The 18,520-nt window shown below is 55.3% G+C and overlaps 1 protein-coding gene across 4 annotated transcripts in view; it reads right to left on the bottom strand.

Moving 5' to 3' along the window:
* The window catches only part of ITGA3 (integrin subunit alpha 3), a 32,505-nt gene extending 15,198 nt beyond the window's left edge, over positions 1-17,307 (bottom strand). For 2 of the 4 annotated variants that reach the window (XM_060290535.2, XM_030840232.2), the window contains exons 1-10: positions 15,829-17,307; positions 8,439-8,566; positions 8,058-8,137; positions 5,693-5,942; positions 4,086-4,172; positions 3,517-3,724; positions 2,862-3,058; positions 1,103-1,191; positions 840-976; positions 586-672 (exon numbers count right to left, since the gene is read on the bottom strand). In XM_060290535.2, coding sequence (XP_060146518.1) covers positions 586-672; positions 840-976; positions 1,103-1,191; positions 2,862-3,058; positions 3,517-3,724; positions 4,086-4,172; positions 5,693-5,942; positions 8,058-8,137; positions 8,439-8,566; positions 15,829-16,034 — 1,469 coding nt within the window. In that variant the 5' untranslated portion in view covers positions 16,035-17,307. Of the gene's footprint in view, positions 1-585; positions 673-839; positions 977-1,102; positions 1,192-2,861; positions 3,059-3,516; positions 3,725-4,085; positions 4,173-5,692; positions 5,943-8,057; positions 8,138-8,362; positions 8,567-15,828 lie in introns of all 4 variants that reach the window. The other 2 variants (XM_060290536.2, XM_060290537.1) reach the window with 2 other exon arrangements.
* Between the last annotated feature and the right edge of the window lie 1,213 nt (positions 17,308-18,520).

Raw genomic sequence — 18,520 nt, 5'->3', positions numbered from 1 at the left:
CTTGTGATCCAGTACCCTCATTCACACACAGACCTTGGGGTCATCACCATCATTACTGTAACCATCTTAGCAACTAACATTTTTTGAGCACTCAGGGTTTAGAGAGAGCCATGCTAAGGGCTATTTGTATATTATCTCATTTGATTATCACAGCAGCCCTGTGAATCAGTTATTAACTTTGTTTTATAGGCAAGGAATCTGAGATTCAGAGAGATTAATTTGCTCAAGGTGGTTCTCTCTCCTTCCCCACATCCCATCACCTAACTGTCTTTCTCTTCCCTCCCCTTCCAGGATCCACCCCCCAGAGCCCATCCCCACCACTGCAATGGCCATAGCTGGAATTTGAACCAGGCAGTCAGAGCTCCCACTCTCAACCACCGTGCCCTATTGGCCCCACCCCCAATTCACCCATTACCTCCTGCAAGGAATTTTGCTTTTTAATGAGGTTGGGTAGGGAGGGCCATGCTTACCCAAGAATCAGCCCTTTAATGGTGGGATATCAGGAGTTGCCAGGGGAGGGTTTTGGGAGAGCCTTCCCATACATCAGGAGGAATGGGTGGGCAGAGTGGGGCCTGAGGGTCTCACCAGGAGCTGGCTGTGCAGAGTGCAGGGTCCAGTACAGATGGCCTGGCCACCAAGGTTCTGTGGAGGATGTTGATGACAGGCCGGGCCCTGCATGGAAAACCCACAGACATCAATGCCTCTGGCCTGTCCCAGGCCAGGCTGGGGTCGGGGCTCAGGTTTGCACGGACATGATGCTGAAGGTGGACCGAGCTGGGGCTCCATGCAGACAGGGATGGAGGAGAGAAAGGCCCCCATCCACTGTCGCCCTGGCTCACCGCAGCAGCACGATGTGGTCTGACAGGCTCCCCACCAGCAGGTCTGGGTAGAGGTTCTCATCCACATCCATCTGCCCACTCAGGGAGTAGCCGAAGGTGGCCAAGCCAGGCAGTCCCAGCTTCTCTCCGTCTATTACCTGGAGGCAGAGGGAAGTGGTGAGGACAGGCTCTGGGGTAGGCTCCAGGGAGTGGGGCTCAGGGGGAATAGGGAGGGGTGGATGAGGGAAAGGAGGAAGGGCCCCTCCGTCCCTGTCCATCCATACCTGCTGGGGCTGTCTGAGGAGCCCCCTGGAGCTGCCGTGGTAGATGTACACTTTGCCCAAGCCCTCGAAAGGGGCTCCCACGGCAACGTCTGGAGAAGAGATACAGTACAGGGTCACCCCGTGTACTATGGGCCCCACAGTTCCCCAACCCTGTGCTCCAGGCCACAGAGCCCAGCATGGCATTGACCTCCCTGTCAAGACAGTGCTCAGAGCATCAGGGAACAGAGCTCTGTGGCTCAGGATTAAAACTGGGACCACTGGGCACCCAATTGCCTCTTTTATATGAGGGAAATTAGGCCCAGAAGAGGGAAGTGACTTACCCAAAGTCACACAGCAAGTTAATGTGTCCAGCAGGCCTAAACCCCAGATTTCTGACCACTGGCTGTTGTTTGTTTTCCCTCATTGCAGTGCCTTCCTTCTCCCCACCAACCGCCCCTCCAGACACCTGGTCCTTCTAATGACATTTACCAGCAGGGCCACAAAAGCAGGTGTTATCCGTTGGTGACTTTGCCAGGTAGTTATCAAGCACTCATGTCATCCAGTCCTCACAAGAGTACTGGCAGTAGGTACTACTTTGTTTTGTTTTTTCTCTTGGCAGTAGGTACTACCGTCCCCACTTCATAGATGAGAAAAAAGGCTCAGGAAACCCAAAGTCACACAGCTAAGGAGTAGAGAAGAGGCTCTAAGCCCACGTCTGTCTCTGTGTGGGGGCTGGGATTTTAATCACAACACTCTAGTGAGCTTTACTTGTTAAAATGGCCAGGCTTTTAAATTCTAACCATTATTTGCACAAATAAATCCAAAACGTTTTGTCTTCTTAAACTTTCTAGTTTTCTGCTTTTGATCTGATAAGGTCTAGGTAACCAGAAAGCCAAGCTTGTTAGAAAAGGAAAAGGAAGTAGGTCCTGAGTGACAACTGGGCAACTCTTGTATCAGTAAGTGCTTGGGCTTCATTAACTAGACTTTCTAGCACCTGTTTTGTCTCTTTAGCGGCGCCTCTGCCTTCCTTTTGGTTCTCAGGTATGTTCTGGGAAGTTGAGGTTGTCAGAGAAATGATTTACAGATACGCCAGGTGCTCCCGTGGCAACCAGGCTCGACCCCTTGATTTGTCCCTCTCCTTGATACACCAGGTCTGATTGGTCCCCAAGTCCTGCAGAGCACTAATGGCATCCCCTATATCTGGGACGTCTACCTTGTCCCAGCGCTTAACGTCCCACACCTGATATACTATATTCTTGATCTTAACACCCCCAGCCTTGCTCCCCGCATCCATCCATCTCACATCTCCCTCCAGAATCATCTTGCAAGGTACCAAGCTATCATATCAAATCCCTGCCCCCAGATCTTTTTGGACACCGCTCTGCCATAACCCGAATATAAAGCCCTAGTTTTTCTGCCTGGCTTTCAAAGCGTCCACCCCACCCCTACACTACCTCTCCAGCCTCATCTCTGATGCGAACAACCCACACCTACTAGATTTGAGCACATCAGGCAAGTGGACCACACTCACGTTGTGCCCCTTCTCTTCCCTCCACTGTGCACACTCAGCCCAGCCTTTGATGCCCAGTGGTACGTCCACTCCTCCAGGAGGTCTACCAAGCTCGCCTCTGTGGGGGCTCCCTTTGCACGCTGTCTCTCCAGCACTGCTGTGAGCTCCCCAGACCTGGGCCCCAGCCTGTCTTCTCTTCGGACCCTGTCAAGCCTGGTATGCAGCTGGCTCTCAGTCAGTGGATGCTGGGGCAGGAGTGCTGGCTCATACCCTGGAATCCATCCTGGTTGATGTCACCGATGCTTGCCACGGAGAAGCCAAAGGCAGAGCGACTGGGGCCGTGAAGAAGGAGGGAGGGGTGGGCCGGGAAGGAGGTGCCTGCCTGGTTCATGAAGACATAAATAGCACCCCCTACCTCCTCTTTCCGCTCAAAGTAATAGGGGGCACCCACCAGGAGGTCCTGCCACCTGCACAGGAGAGAAGAAGGTGGAGATGGGACATGCAGCGTAACTCTTATTTAGCAGACACAACTGTGCCAGGCAGGGCACGTGACTCTACAAATGGCGCCTCTGGCCATAGGTCGTGGGAAGGACAAGGAAGCGTCACTGTGACCCGTCTAATAGAAAACACACGTTGTGGAGAAGCCATGTAGACACAGGTCACACCCAAACAGCCCACATCCACTAGAGCCATACAGATGACAGGCACAGACGAGGAGATGCAAGTCTCATGAAACTGACATGCAAATACCCAGAATCCCATAAAGTCTGATTGCAGATCAACATGCAAAATTGACTAGCCAATCCCTGCAAACAGCATGCAAAGAAATGCACAACTGCAAACCTCCATTTCTCTGCCCTGCTTTGGGCAAGCCCGCCCCCCTCACCATAATCCCAGCCCCAGAGAAACGTCCCTGGATTCTCACCCATCATTGTTCAGGTCTGCCAGGGCAATGGCGCTGCCAAAATAGGCGCCCACCTGCCTGCCCTCCAGCACCTGCCTCCTCCGCAGGTCTCCACCGGCCTCCTGGCTCAGCAAAAAGACAGCGCCCACATGTTGGTGCCGAGGGGCACCCGTCACAATGGTGGTGCTCGTAGGGTGCAGGATGGCACTGCCCACCTGCATCGTGTAGCCTGGGAAGCGGGGAAGGTGGTCAATCAAGGCTCCAGTAAGTTTTGTCCCCTTCTACTCTGGACCCACCTCCCAATATCCCCCCATTATCTTCTGTTCCTCTATTCTAAGTTGGGCAAGAAGGTGGACCTTGGATGCCCAGCCCCCAGTCCTGCCTGCACACTGGACCGTGAGCTCCATGAGGGTCATGACTCTGCATCTTGGGGGCATATAGGTGGTGCTCAATAACTGCGTGCTCGCTGAATTAAATGCCACTAGTCGCACTGCACCCTGGCCTCACTCTTCCACCAGACACTGAAGGTGAGAGGGCCACTGAGCCCCTTTCCTCCTCTCCACCCAAAGGGCCACCACCACAGGACTCACCAATGTAGAGGTTGCCTTGGTCCGCTGGGTCCTTGTAACTATATTCGGATAAATCCCAGTCCTTCCGCTGAATCATGTAGCTGTTTCCTTCACAAGGATTTGAGGGGGGGAGTATAAGTCACGACTCCTTTCCTCCACTATGTCCAGGCCCCCCACCTCCAGATAAGGATAATAATAACCCCTTTTATTTGTGAGTACTTCGCCATTTGCAAATCACTTCCTCTTTATTTTAACAATTCTGTGAGGTAGAACGATGACCCCCATTTTGCAGATGAGAAAAGTGAGGCTCAGGGATGGAGAGCTAGTTGTCCAGCTGGAATCCAGTCATCCAGGCACCCAGATACTAGATGACATTTCCCTCACCCTAGACACCGAAGCCAGACTCCACACCATTATCTCCTCGTAATCCTGCCCCAGACTCGGGCTGCCTACCCCTACCCTGCTCCCCAGGGCTGCTGCTGGAGAGTACCTGTGGCCCTGCCAAGAGTCTACAGGAGCAAGGGGTGGGAGGTAAGACTAGCAGAGCGAGCAGAGGCCTCGGCCTCGGGCAAGCCCAGAGCGGTGACTACGCCCTGCGCTACCTGTGGGTCAAGAGGACGAAATAAATAAATCATTGGGATGTAACATGGAGCATAAGAAATATAGTCAATAATAACGTAATCACTTTGTATGGGGACAGATTGTTTCTTCACTTATAGGGGTGATCATCTTATAATGTATTTAAATGCTGAACCACTATGTTGTACACCTGAAACTAACAAAATATTGTATGTCGACTATACTGCGATGAAAAAAAGCAAAACAAGATTCTGGGCTCCCTCTGCCTGTTGATTCTGCAATAGCAGGTGCAGTAAGGGAAAAGCGGCCACTGTTGCTACAGCCTATGTGGTGGAGAGAGGCAGGTGGAGGGGGTGTGAGCCGTCAGACTCCTGAGAGGCAGTAGGTGGCGTGGCAGATACAAGCATGACTTTGGATACGAGGAAATCTCTGCGGCCCTCCCAAAAGACTGCCCTGTATGTACGGACGTGAAAAGATGCCCACAGTTGATCGATGTGTGAAAAGGAAGTAGCAGAACAGTATGTTTAATGTGATTGTGTGTGTGTGTGTGTGCGTGTGTGTTAAGATGCCTATACATTCTAAAATAAGTCTGGAAGGAGCCACAAGACACTTAGCAGCATACACTGGGAAATGGGACAAGGAAGACGGGGGAGAAGAAGGGCACTTTTCCTCTTTACTTTACTGTACCATTTAGTAGTTGTACCAGGAACGTGCTTTATTTTTTAAGTTTTTAAGTGGTTAACCTGGAGTCAGATAGGCCTGCATCCAATACAGGTTTCAGAACTTACTGTTGATTTACTTCACCTCCCTGAGGCTCAGTTTTCTGTAAAATGAGTATAATAATACTCGTATTTTAAGATTAATTCAGAGAATAGGTGTAAAGCCTCTGGTACCTAGTAAGCACTTTAAAATAGCAGAGGTCGAGGTAGCTGCTGGTGTTGGCAAACGAATGCTCTCCTCTGCCCTCTCGTGTGGAGGCTCTGGCAGGCTGCCCTCGGGCCTAACGGGGTGGTGGCCTCTGCCCCCTTCCCTCCCCCCACGGTCCCCACCTTTCCAGTTGTAGGCACCAGGAGCGCCAAAGTACACAGTGTTTTGGGTGAAGCCGCCGCTGGCGCCCAGCTGACACATGCCGGTCTCCAGGTAGTCGGTGTTGCTGTTGCACATCTCGTTGTGGTAGGTCTGCCAGTCGTCACTGGGGTCCAGCTCCAGGTCGTTGCCCCTCACATAGCACTTGCCCACCATGCGCCGCTGGTCCTCCGACCCCGACCACAACACCTGGGTGTAGCGGTGGGCACAGACCTGGGGACCCCAGCCCCCCCCAACGCACACAGCTGAGCCCGCGGCATGGACTCAGGAGCAGTGTCTCCACAGCCCTGTGCGCCTCTGGCTTTGCAGGAGGGGAGTGGAAAGAGGTCTCCCAGCTTTTCTTTCTTCCCACAGTGGTGCTTGGACCTGCATTGCCTTTCCAGAATTCAAAAACCTGCTCTGAAGGCTGAGAACACTTCTGGAAGGCCAGAAGGTACTGGAGTTGAGAGTGACTGAGGGATCTTGGCAAAACGAAAAGGGAAAAGGATGAGAGAATGTGGGGTTCAGGCCCTTGGGTCTAAAAGGAGCTAGACACAGGGCTTCCCTGGTGGCGCAGTGGTTGAGAATCTGCCTGCCAATGCGGGGGACACGGGTTCGAGCCCTGGTCTGGGAAGATCCCACATGCCGCGGAGCAACTGGGCCCGTGAGCCACAACTACTGAGCCTGCGCGTCTGGAGCCTGTGCTCCACAACGAGAGGCCGCGACAGTGAGAGGCCCGCACACCGCGATGAAGAGTGGCCCCCGCTCGCCGCAACTAGAGAAAGCCCACGCACAGAAACGATGACCCAACACAGCCATAAATAAATAAGTAAAAAATAAATAAATACAATTAAAAATAATAATAATAATAATAAATAAATAAATAAAAGGAGCTAGACACAGAGCAGGTTAGGAATTTGCGTCTCTGCTGTCCCCTGATGGCCTCGCCCTCTTAATGAAAGGTCAGTATTAGAATAACAACAACCACAGCAGCAGCGGCTGACACTTACTGAGTGCTGACCGTATGCCAGACACAAGTCTGAGCTCTTCACATATTCATTCTTTTAAGCCTCCTACCAGCCCTATGGAGTAGGGATAATTATCTTCCCCATTTTAGATAAGGAAACTGAGGCACAGAGAACTGAGAAACCTGCTTAAGATCTCACATCTAGAGAGAGGCAGGGGATGTTCAAACGAAGGCTGTCGGGGCTCCGGGGTCTGAGCTCCTAAGTGTCAGGCTGTGCTGCCTCTCTTGAAGCTTCTCCCTGCACATGGGAGGTGCTCCATCAGAATAGGGTATTTGCAAAAACAGCCAGGGGCCAGGGGAAACCCAGAACCAGGCCTAGTTCTTGTTTGCTCGCCGTCTGTGTCCCCGTCCAGCTGTGAGCCAAACCCATGCTCGTACTGGCCTGAGCCTGTCCCGGGTAACTACAAGGTTTGTAGTGCGGGCTCAGTGCAGGGCACACAGGACGTGCTCACCAAAAACGGAATGAATGAATGGATGGGTGAGCAGAAAACTGCTGAAGGACCCAGGATCTAGAACTGACTTAAGTGGAAACCTGGACCCACACCATCCTTAACAAAAGACTAGAAAGGGTGTCTCAGTGAACTGGTCAAACCCAGAGCTTATGACAGTGTTCAAAGGTGACAGAAATCACAACGTGATCCAAAGGTGACGGCTATGGGGGTGACGGTTGACTGGAAAGGAGTGGGCTTTCTGGAACGATGTAAATATGCTATTTCTTTAGTGGGTGTTGGTTACACAGTTGTATAAACGCAGTTCAGTTGTCAAAACGCAACTGAAACAAAATTTGTACATTCACTGTATGTAAATGTTACATGAATTTAAAGATGAAAAATAAATTGTCTATCTGGGACTCAGAAATTGAGGAGGTGACAGCTGACAGCAGGGAGGGGGCCCCCAAAGCCCAGCCGGGTGAGCTGGGGCAGCAGGGCTGTGCCTCTTCCACCAGCCGGCCTCCCCGGAAGGAGTGCGCCCAGGCCGCACTGCCTGAGGCCCTCTCTGCCCTTTCCATCTCACAGTTCCCTCAGCTCATTCCTACGGAGGGTGAACACCACCCCCCCGTGGGGGCGGGCAGTGGGTGCTTCAGACAGGACCCAGGCTGGCCCTTGGAGAGCGCCAGACACCCTCCCTACCCCCAGCCCCTGCTACAAGTGCAGGATGAAGGGACACACATGCCGTGGAGACGTACAGCCACAGAAATGGACATTTGCAAGGCACCAGCTCATGCACAACGGACCCTTCTCCTGCCCTCTGCCTCCCTCCGAAGCTCCTGGGAGACGAAGGAGAGGGTTGGAGGGGGACACCGACGGCGAGCGCCCACTTACCAGGACTCTGCCCGCAGGGCCCTGGCTGGCCACAGTCACCCCGAGCCACATGTCCTCAATAATGTGATGGTCAGGGTCACCTGTGGGCATGGGAGGGGTCATGAGCCAGGGCACCTCACCCCACCCTCCCAGCATCAAGAGCACCCAGGGGGCAGGGGTTGGTCTCTCCCGGACCTTCCACTCCAGCAGGGCAGCCCTCCTTCCCCGCCTTCTCCAGCCCATCATAGTCCGAGCTCCACGAATCCCATCTGGTCCCACTCTAGGACTCCCTCTTCCCAGCCGGACAAGAAGGGACTGGAAGCTACCCGGGTGAGCCTTCTGTCTCTTCCAGTCATCCTCTCTGTGCCACGCCCTCCACCAGGCTCCTGTCCCCCTGCTCACTTTTCTCTGCAATGTCCATCCGTTCACAGTCGTTCTTGTGGGCAGTGAGTGGGCACAGGTACACAGCACCGGTCTGGTTGGTATAGCCATCAGGCACAGCAAGGTCCCGGGGGGCGCCAGCCAGGAGCCTGGGGGCAAGAAGGTAGGTAGACCCGGGCCCGTAGTCCCCAAAGCCCGCTTCAAACAACTCACTGCTGAATGTGCGTGGGCCGGGCATCCGCTCTGTGCCAGGCTCTGCCGTCGGGAGATGAATGGCTCCCCGCCCCTGCCCTCGAGGAGTGCCCAGGGTAGGGGAAGCCAGGCAAGGAGACAGACACCTGTGGTCAGTGCCTCATGAGAGGAAAGCAGGGAGCAAACCAGCCCAGACTCTGCGTGGGGGGCAATCAGGGAGGCCCACAGAAGAGGGGACCCTGGCCTGAGTCTGATGACCAGGGCTTACCAGGTGAAGAAGGGGAGGAGGGGCTCTGTAGGCCAAGGTCTGGCCTGTGCAAGAGCCGGGAAGCATGAGCAAGAGAGTGACTCAGGGACCTGAAAGGCCCTCGGTACAGCTGGAGGCCAGAAACACGGGGAGGGACAAGAGGCAGGGTGGGAAGGGCAGCCACGGAGGGATTTCAAGCAAGGGAGCGACATGGCCAGATCTCGGTTTTGGAAGAACTGTTTTGGCATCTGAGTGACATAATCAGATCTGGGTTTGGGAAGGAATGCTTGGCCTCTGAGATGAAGCCAGAGGGGAAGAGAGCAAGGCTGGGGGAGTCCTGGTCCTACCTCTTTGAGCCACATCTGAGGACTTAGATCCGGGGGCGGGCGCTGAAGAATGTGGGCAGGAAAGGACAACTGACCCTAAACCGGAGCTGGGTGAGCTGAGGTCAGCAGGGCCCTTATGTGACCTGGGCGATGTCTACTGTCCCCCCCCACCCCTGTTGAGACAGACATATGAGGTACAGGGGTGGTGGCAGGGGAGCTGGGTACCTGACACTTTGGACAGTGTGGCCCCGGGGCAGAGTTCTTGCTGCTGGGCATGAGAATAGGGATGCGTGAGGACTAAAAATCACCTTGTCCCCAGCCTGCCTGGAACCCCTCTTTAGGGACACCAACTGCAAGTCTCTGCAAGGTTCTTAGGGCTCTAGCAGCCCTTCCCATACCAGAGAGGTGACTAGAGGAGAGGAAGGCGGTGATCAGCTTTGAAATATCATCTCAAAAGACAGTTCTTGGACCACCAGAATCAAAAATCCCTGCGATATTTGTTAAAAAGGCAGATTCCTCAGCCCATCACAGACAACCTGGACTGAATCTGGGGGTGGAGCCCTGGAACCTGCTTATTTAACATGCACCCCAAATATTCACACCACAGTTTGAGAACCCAGCTCTACCACCCCCTTGCTCTCCCAGCATCATCTGTCTGCAGCCTCTGGACGTTCTGCCAAGACCGCCTCGTCAGTCCTGCTGGACCCAGCCTCCTGGGTGGCAGGCACCTCCTAGGTAGGTACCCCTCCATCCGGCCCCAGCAGTGCTGTCACCTGAGGCGCCCAGCTCAGAACCTGGGCGCCAGGCCCCCTGCCAGAGTCTGCGCGTGCAGAGCAACAGCCCTGCCTGCAGCTCCTGCCTGGGACCTGAGAGTGAGGGCTGCCGGGAGCGGGCAGGGCAGGGCCCGGGCATGCCAGGGCCTGGGTGCCTCGGCCCACTGGGTGTCAGGAATGCGCTGCCTGGGGGTGCCGGGAAGGGGACTCTGCCTGCACCTCACCTCTCAGCTCAGACCTCACCCTGGGGAAGGGTTCCTGGGGGCAGGGGTAGAGCTTCTCTAAGCAGAGCAGGGCTGGGAGCTCCGGCAGGAAGGCTGGCAGGAGGCCAGTGTGGCAGCCAGGCCCTGTTAGTCACCCTCTGTCTGGGCTGGGTGGGGTGCCTAGCGAGTCCACTGCCTGACCACCCATGGGCATCCGCCCCCAGCCTGACAGGTGCGAGAGGGGAGCTGCTGCCTGTGGGAAAGGAATATCTCAGCCTTGGAGCTGAAGGGCCTGGTTCTAGGTCTGTTCTGCCTCAAGGGACAATTTCTTTTCCCTCTCTGAGCTGTGAGTGCCTCATCTGTAAAATGGGACAGCAGCTGTCCCACCACCCCCCAGGGTTGTTGGGGGAGAAAGTGGGTTCATTCTTTGAAAGGGCCTCCCGACTATGAAGCCAAGGCCAACGTGAGCACTGTCGTTCTGCTTTCTTGTGGGACCAGGACTGGCCCTAGCACACCCCCAGGCCTTGCTCCGGGGACCCAGGAATTTCTGCCCCACTGGGTTAGGGGACCTGAAGCACAGGCACAGAGCAGACTAGTTCAGGTGTTCAGATGGGGCAGAGGATCCACGGCCTAAGGCAGTCAGTCAGGTTGGGGTGGGGCACTGGCAGCTAGTCATTCGACGGTGGGAGCCCAGATTTGGCTGGAGGTGGCAGCTGGGGGTTGGCTACAATGACCTTGAAGGGGTGGGTCCAGGCCTCAGTGGGCAAGGGGTCCCTGGAGAGCCCAGGTTGCATTCCAGGGCGAGCCATGCAAGGGAAGTGTTGCCGTGCCTACAGCTCTCTGGGCCCAAGTTGTCAGGGTGGGAGGTGGCTGAGGAACAGGGTGGCCACGCCCTCCCAGCTCCCTCATCTTAGAGGGAGTGGCCTGAGGGTCCCCGCCTCTTTGCCTCCTGTGGTACAGAGCAGGCAGAGCTGGGCATGAATAGCAATTGGATTGACATAAATCCCCTTACCACCTATACCCTCTCCACTCTCACCCCGCACCAGCCTTGTGCCCATTGATGGGCGGTGGGGCAGGGTCCTAATCCCAGCACCCCCCGCATCCCAGGCCCCTCCCTCCTCAGAGATTCCACAGAGAGCACCTCCCACCTCCCTGGAGTATTTTTAGCTCCTACTTGGCCTGCTTAGAGGCCCTTTAAGGCCCTCTGGCTCCCAGCCCAGGATCCAATGGGTCTACGGCCAGAGGACTGGGAGTAGATGGGGGAAGGAGGGTGCACAGAGGGCCGGGTCCAGCTTCCTCCAGCCACAGTCAGGTGTGGGAAAATCCAGAGGGTGGGAAAGCTCTTACTGGTATGTAAATGAATGTAAGTTACTATGCAAATGAGCACATTGCTCCTGCTGTTGGATCTGGTCCAGATCAAAGAGTCGAGAAGCTGATCCCTCTGAAACCACCACTGAGGTCACCCTCCCAGCAGCAGCCAGAAGTGGGATGCTACGTGGGAGACTGTGCCCAGCTCTGGGAGCAAGGAGGAAAGGAGACGGGACTGCCTCCTTCCTGGAGTCAGGCTGGGCTGGGTGGGAGCAGGTGACTTTCCAGGAGGTAGGGAGATGAATAAAATGACCTCGCAAGGGCTTTCAAACAGCTGCCTCTTCACCCTATCCTTAGGCTCCGGCCAGACAGCCCCTCCTGGCCTTTGTGGAGGCCCCTGAGCCCCAAGTTCTGGAGAAGCACTTTCTCACTCCTGCCCCATCACTCTTCCTGGGGCAGCTCAAAGCTAATGAACAGCCAGGTAGAAAGCAGTGGAATCAGAGGAGGCAGGGGAATGGGGCCCAGGGGTGTCAGGGCACCAGGCTGGCTCACCCCAGAGAAGAAGGCCCCCTGAGGGATACTGGGGTGGGGTGATGCTCAGAGAAACAGCCTGTAGAATTCAACTTCCCAGACTCCTCACCTCAGGAAGGCACTGGGGTAGCCCCAGTGGAAAGACTTCAGTTAACAATGAGGGTCCAGCGGGCCCCCATGCCTTACTCCTTAGGCCAGGAAGCCAGTTGGGGAGGGGGCCCACTCCAGCTCTGAGCCCTGGGGTGGGTTGGGGGCAGCTCTCAGATGCCTGGATCCCAGCTCTGTGCCAATCCCCCTGACTGAGTTAGCCATGTCCCCAGAGGCTTCTCCTGCGGTCGCTGAAACTGCAGTCCTCTCAATCCCCGCCTTACTTCTCCCTACGCTGCCCCCCAGCTCCCTTTCCCCTCTGGTGACGCAGCCCTAGAATCAGAGCAACAAGCCGGAGAAAGAGAGAGAATGAGAGAGGACAGGAGAAAGAGGCCTTGCTCAAGCCTCCAACAATAAAGAACAAGGCTGTTTTTCTCATTTCTTCTCCCTTTCCCTGGCTCCTTAGTATTTTTCCACATTGATCCCTTAGGGCATTCTTCATGTCATTTAACCTCAATCTCCCTTGCTGTTACCGCCATCCTCTTCCTTCTTTGTTTAGTTCTGACCAAGCCCCTTTCACTTCATTTTCTACAAGATCAGGCTTCCCTTACCTCCTGCCCAGTTTTAAGCTCTCTGGCTTGGCCTGGTCATTGGAGACAGCCAGAGAAAAAGGACGCTACGCATCCCCGCCTTCTGCTTGCAGCCACAGCGGCTATGCCCATTTCCTCTGGCACGAGCCTTGGAGGCTGCCAGGTGCCTACCCTGCCCAGGGAAACATGTTTTAGGAGAGCAAGTAAGCCTAGTTCCTGCCTACCTCAGGTATGACCTCATCTTCCAGGAGCTGCAGCCACCCCCGCCCCAGGCATCCCAGACACCCTCATTTCCAGGCAAGAGCCCCAGAGGTATGTCCCATAGCCCACAAGGTCAGGCCGGACCAGGACACCTGGATTCCCAGGAGGGAATGACAGAACAGGTGCTGGGGGAAGGAGGGGAGGTCAGTGACCATCTCCCCGAGGAATAGTCCCTCTGCTCTGAGGACCCAGGGGTCCTCACGTATCTCACCAAGAAGCCCAGAGAACCTTGGCTCCCTGTCCTGCTCCTGACCCCTCACTCCAGAGGCTGCGAAACTGGGACTGGGGTTGCAGTAAGCCTCCGATGTTGTGGGCATGGAACCTCAGTCTAGAGATGAAGGTGTAAGCCTCCCATGTTGTGGGCATGGAACCTCAGTCTAGAGATGAAGGTGATGGGGAACAAAGACACACCTGGGTTTTTAACCATTCCTGGAATAAGGCCATCTTTGAGAACATAACGAAAGCTACGCTCTCCCCTCCTCCAGGCCCCAGAACAAGGCACACACACGCAAGATTTTGCACACACTTTCCAGGATCCCTGCATCTCCTGAAAACCTTCAGTGAACTTCAGGCTAAGACTTCGCTCAGGATCATGAACCCTCCCCCTTTTCCAAAGGGACTTTGAAGCTAACAAAACCGCCACTTGACTTGCTGGATGCCCTGGGCTGTGCACTCAGGCAGCTGTTTACATCTGGCTATACAGCTGGCTGTAGCTCAGCCCAGCTGGCCCAGCTGATTCTCCCAAAGGGTCACGGGGCAGAATTCAGTGAGACGAGGAGATGACCCAAGATGCAGAACCACCCCTGGAAAAGTCTGAGGATACCCAAGTGAGTCCCCCAGAACGCTATCTAGACTACCTGCCTCTCCGAGCTTCATTAGTTTTAGAAACTTCCGGGCTCCTGGCAGGCCTAATGCCATCTCTAGCTGCCCAGGAAGAAAAGTGGGCCCCCTCTGCTCAGCCCTCTTGGGTGAGGTCCTTGGTTAGTGAGGGCGCATCCAGGTCCCAGCTTCAGCACAAGAGCCCTCAGCTGCCCCTGGGCGAAGAAGGCAGATGCAGAGCATTTTACACAAATTATCTCATTAAAAGCCCACCATCACCCCATGAAGAAGGCATGTGGCTCCCCTCCCCCTGACGTGTAAGATAATTAAGACTCAGGTATTAGTGACAGATTCAAGACAGGAAACTGGCAATGGGACTCGGGAGCCTCTTCTTTCTCCACAGTGCCAAGTTGCCAACAGAGGCAGGAAGGAGTACATAGATCCAGACCCAACCTCTCCTTGGGGAAAACTGGCCCAGAGAAGAGAAATATCCTGCTTAAGGTCACACAGCGAAAAAAAAAGGGGGTGTGTGTGTGATTACAGAATCTATGATTTACTCCAGCTTTGCATTATTTACCCTTGCTTTTCTGATATTCTCTTTACACTCCATTGCCTCATATCATACAGATTCAGCACTGAAAATCGGAAAATCTTTTTCTGGGCTGGGGCAGAAAGAGCACCAACATAGAAACGTGTCCTGATGATCACTTAGGGTCTCCAAAAGATGGAAGAGTGGCTAAGGCCAGACCGCAGCTGCTGGGGCCAGGCTGGGAAGGGTGTGGTGGCCCTAGCCTCTGCAGAAGCTAGATGGAATTGAGGCCAAGTAGGTAGGTGGCCTGGGCAGGGGCTGGACCAGGAGGGCAGGGAACAAGGCTGGGGCAGTCTGAACTTTGGACATTGCAACTTCCTCAAGTTTCTGCAGGTTCCAGCCAGAGTTGAGAAAGGCTTCAACACACCCTTTATCCGACCATGTCCTCTTGCTCAGCAGGGTTTGACATCTCAGGAGGTCAACCAGAAGGGCTACTGCCCAAAGAGGGCCTGCCTGTCCCGTCCTAACAACCTTCCCTCCCGTGGCAGCCTCACCTTCCCCAGCGGCCTCTTCCCCTAACTGCCAACCTCAGCACGCTGAGCCCATGCAGAGAAACTTCTCAAACTTGGACATGCCCCACTGGGCATGACCAAGGGGGGCGGGGGTGGCAACACAAGCATCTGGATGCGCTCCTTCCCCTCTCTCCCCTCTGCCTAGCTCTTTCTCCTCCTTGCAGCTGTTGGGGAAGGAGAACAGAAGAAAGAGAAAAACACTATTTCCCTCCTGAGACCAAAACAAACACACTCAGGGTTGAAGATTCAACATGAATCCATGGAATGCGAGGAGGACGTCTGGTGGGAGGGCATCACTGCTGGGGGTGGGGGCAGGTTGCAGAAGACCAAGCAGGAGTTGGGACAGCAGCTCCTCTCACTTCTACTTCTGCATCCTCAAGGGGTCAGAAGGAGCGCCTGGACAGCTCCAAACGCGCAGACTCGCCCATCACTTCACTTTCCAACCGCCAAGCATTTGAGAAGGCCCTTCAGTGTGGTTCTGCAGAGGGTGTGGCTGGCGGGGCCGCAGACTATGTGCGAGGTGGGGGCGGGCTTAAATGCATGTCCCCGTAGGTTCTTCCCAGGAAAAGGGAAAGGTGTTTATCTTGCAGTTTTCCCCAGTTCCCAGCCCTGGAGAGAAGAGGCATTCGGTATACTAAGCACCCAGTTCACTGAATGGGAGGGGGGTCAGGAAACGGGGACCCCACTTCTACTCTCAAGAGAGGTTTAAAGGCCTGAGGGGCTGAGTCTAGACAGGTTCTGGCCGGGTCAGCACTTGCCAATAATTACTGCCCCCATCCCACACCCAATCCCTTTACTTCCCGCCAAGCCTCGGCAGCAGAAGGGCTGCCTAGGTCCCCGCTCCCTTAATCGTCTATCCCCAGAGCTGGAGGCCTGCGAGCCTGGAAGCCAGCTGGCCCAGGGCTTGGACTCCACTCGGGATCCGCACCCTGTTCACACACTCTCCCATCCCACCCCGGCCAGTTTCACTTACAGGTAACGCTGCTGCCGCTCCGTCTGCCGATGGAGGGCGACCGAGTAGCCGAAGAGGCTGCCCGGGTTCCCGGCCTCCTTCACCACCAGGAATCGGGTGTCCAGGTTGAAGGCGGAGGCGACGCGGTCGCTGGCGGCCACCATCAAGGCGAGCGCGCAGAACATCGGGCGTAGGACGCGGGCGGCGCGGCTGGGGCCGGGGCCCATGGCTGCGGACGGGAGCCGGGGCCCGGGCGAGAGCGCGTGAGGGCGTGGAGCTGGGAGTGAGGACCTGTTCACCTGATCCCCCGCGCCACCGGAGAACACTCTGGCGTCCGCTTAATTGAGCCCCGAAGCGCTGATCAATTTCTGGCCCCCAGCCCTGGCCAGTTTCACGTCCGCTCACGGTCTGAGCTCTCAGATTCCCCTCTGAGGTCCGCGGGTCTGTTCTCCCGCCTGCACTGTCCCGGGTCACCGCCCCCCTGCCCCGGGCACCCTGCCCCCCAACTCGTGCCGGCCGCGCCCACTTGGCCGCACTGTCGCCTCCGATCCGGGCTCGGCAGCGGATCTGGGCAGGCAGACCTGTCGACAGCAAGGAGGACGGGAAGGAAGGGTCCCACCGCGCGCGCCCCGCCTCTCCACGCCCAGCCCCGCACCTCCCCACCTTGCGCGCCCAGCCGGGGCTAGGCTTTCCTTCCGGGGAAAGAGAAAAGGTCCCGGCTCGGCCGCCTCCTCTTAAAGGGGCAGCACCGCCCCTCCCTCTCCATCCTCCCTAACCCGGCTCCGCCCTCTCCCCCAAACACCTGTCCGGAGCCCCCGAAGGCTTGGATTACCCCTCCCCGCCCCTTGTTTCTCCCGAGAAGCGTCGCCTCCCGAGCAAGATGGATTGGACGGGCGGGGCCGGGGGGTGGGATTTGTCCCGCTGCTTTGCTGCGGAGGCTACAGCCGCTGGAAAGGCCGTTCCGGACGCGGCCACCTCTGTGGGTCCGGCTGGAGAGCCCCGGCGTTGGCGCATCTGGGAGCCGACATCCGCAAGCCACTGGCTGGAATGCCCTCGCCTCCGCCGCGCTGTGAGCCCCTGAGAGAAGGTTAGCGGTCTCTGGGCGTTCTTCCTCGTACGCAGCTCTTCACCGTCCTTGTCAAGATTTCTTTCTTTTGCCCACTCGCTCCCACCCACCCTGATCCGAGCTGGGAATGGTCGCTCAACAAAATCAGACAGATATTTAGCATTGGTAATAACCAAGCATCGCTAACTGTAATTAGCAACAAGACAGCGTTTTCCCCAAAGGGCTGCTCCTTCTGATATCTATTTTGTATCATGGATGTCTGGTAGATGTGGAAAGAAGTCCCTTCTCTTTAGAGTGTCTGCGTGGCCAGGGAGCTGGGCCCAGACTGGACCCATTTCTCATCCACCCTTGCCTTCAGGGCCCAGCCCAGCAGAATTCCAAAGGCCCCCTCCAACCACGCAGGCTCCAACCGAGCGTTTGGAGACGGCGGGGGACTCCAGCCCCCACTGGTGTGTAGTGGGTGGCGCCAAGGTGGAGGAGTTAGGTGGGCGAGGCCCAAAGGCCTGGTTATCCGCAGAAGAATCGAACTGAAAGGGAACTTAAAGAGATCACTCTGTATTTTCTTGAGTCTGACTAAGATTTCCCTTATTGCAGCACAAAGACCCATTTTTCCCCTGACCATTCTTTTTTCTAGGCTAAAGGAGCTTTCTTATTTTGGTCCAGGAGTTCAGTTCTCAGCTCTTACTTCCTTGAAATTCATTTTAGAGCCCCTATCTCTGAGAGTTTATGATAATAAGAAAACCACCATATAGTAGTGCTTGTGCAGCAGAAACTATGCGTTACAATTTTTTTTTTTTTTTTTTTTTTTTTTTGCGGTACGCGGGCCTCTCACTGTTGCGGCCTCTCCCGTTGCAGAGCACAGGCTCCAGACGCACAGGCTCAGCGGCCATGGCTCACGGGCCCAGCCGCCCCGTGGCATGTGGGATCTTCCCGGACCGGGGCACGAACCCGTGTCCCCTGCATCGGCAGGCAGACTCTCAACCACTGCGCCACCAGGGAAGCCCATAAATATTATTAAATTAAATTCTCACGGCAATCTTTGAGGTGTTATCTCTGTTTTAAGATGAGAAAACTGGGGCTCAGGGAGGTTAAGCAACTTGAAGGCTATGCAACTCGGATTTTAATCCTGTGTTATGTGAGCCGCCCTTCTTGACCACTTATGCTAATAATTAACATTTGTACCATACTCAGGGCAGATCTAGGTTTTGTGGGGCCTTGAAGCTTGTACAATTTGGAACCCTCTTTAAGGAAAAAGATAAAGAATTAGGAGTACAAAATCAGATTCAAAGAATTAGGAGTACAGAATTAGATTCAGAGCCTGGGAAGGGACTCGAGATGAACTTGTGCTTATGAATCCTTTCACCTGCAGACTCTCATATTCTCCTGGCCTCATTTGACTCCTCATTTGACTTAAGGAGGAACATGGATGTCCAAGGTCACGCAGCTCATGGGAGGTAGAGCTAGGACTGGAGGCCACTGGCCACAGCTGTGTCTTTAAGAGACAAACTCCAGATGTTGGTCAGAAAGCCAGACATGCCTAAACAAAAGCAGCTGTGATAGCAGCGTTCTCTGCGGTGTTTGGGGAGAGGACACTCATCCCTGTCTGCCCTTGGAGCAGCATTTGTTCCCAAGCTTTGACTCTCAGAG

Source organism: Globicephala melas, chromosome 20, assembly GCF_963455315.2.
Source record: "Globicephala melas chromosome 20, mGloMel1.2, whole genome shotgun sequence".
Taxonomy (NCBI): Eukaryota; Metazoa; Chordata; class Mammalia; order Artiodactyla; family Delphinidae; genus Globicephala; species Globicephala melas.
The sequence above is the reverse complement of the archived record's forward strand: the minus strand, read 5'-3'. Positions and strand labels throughout refer to the sequence as shown.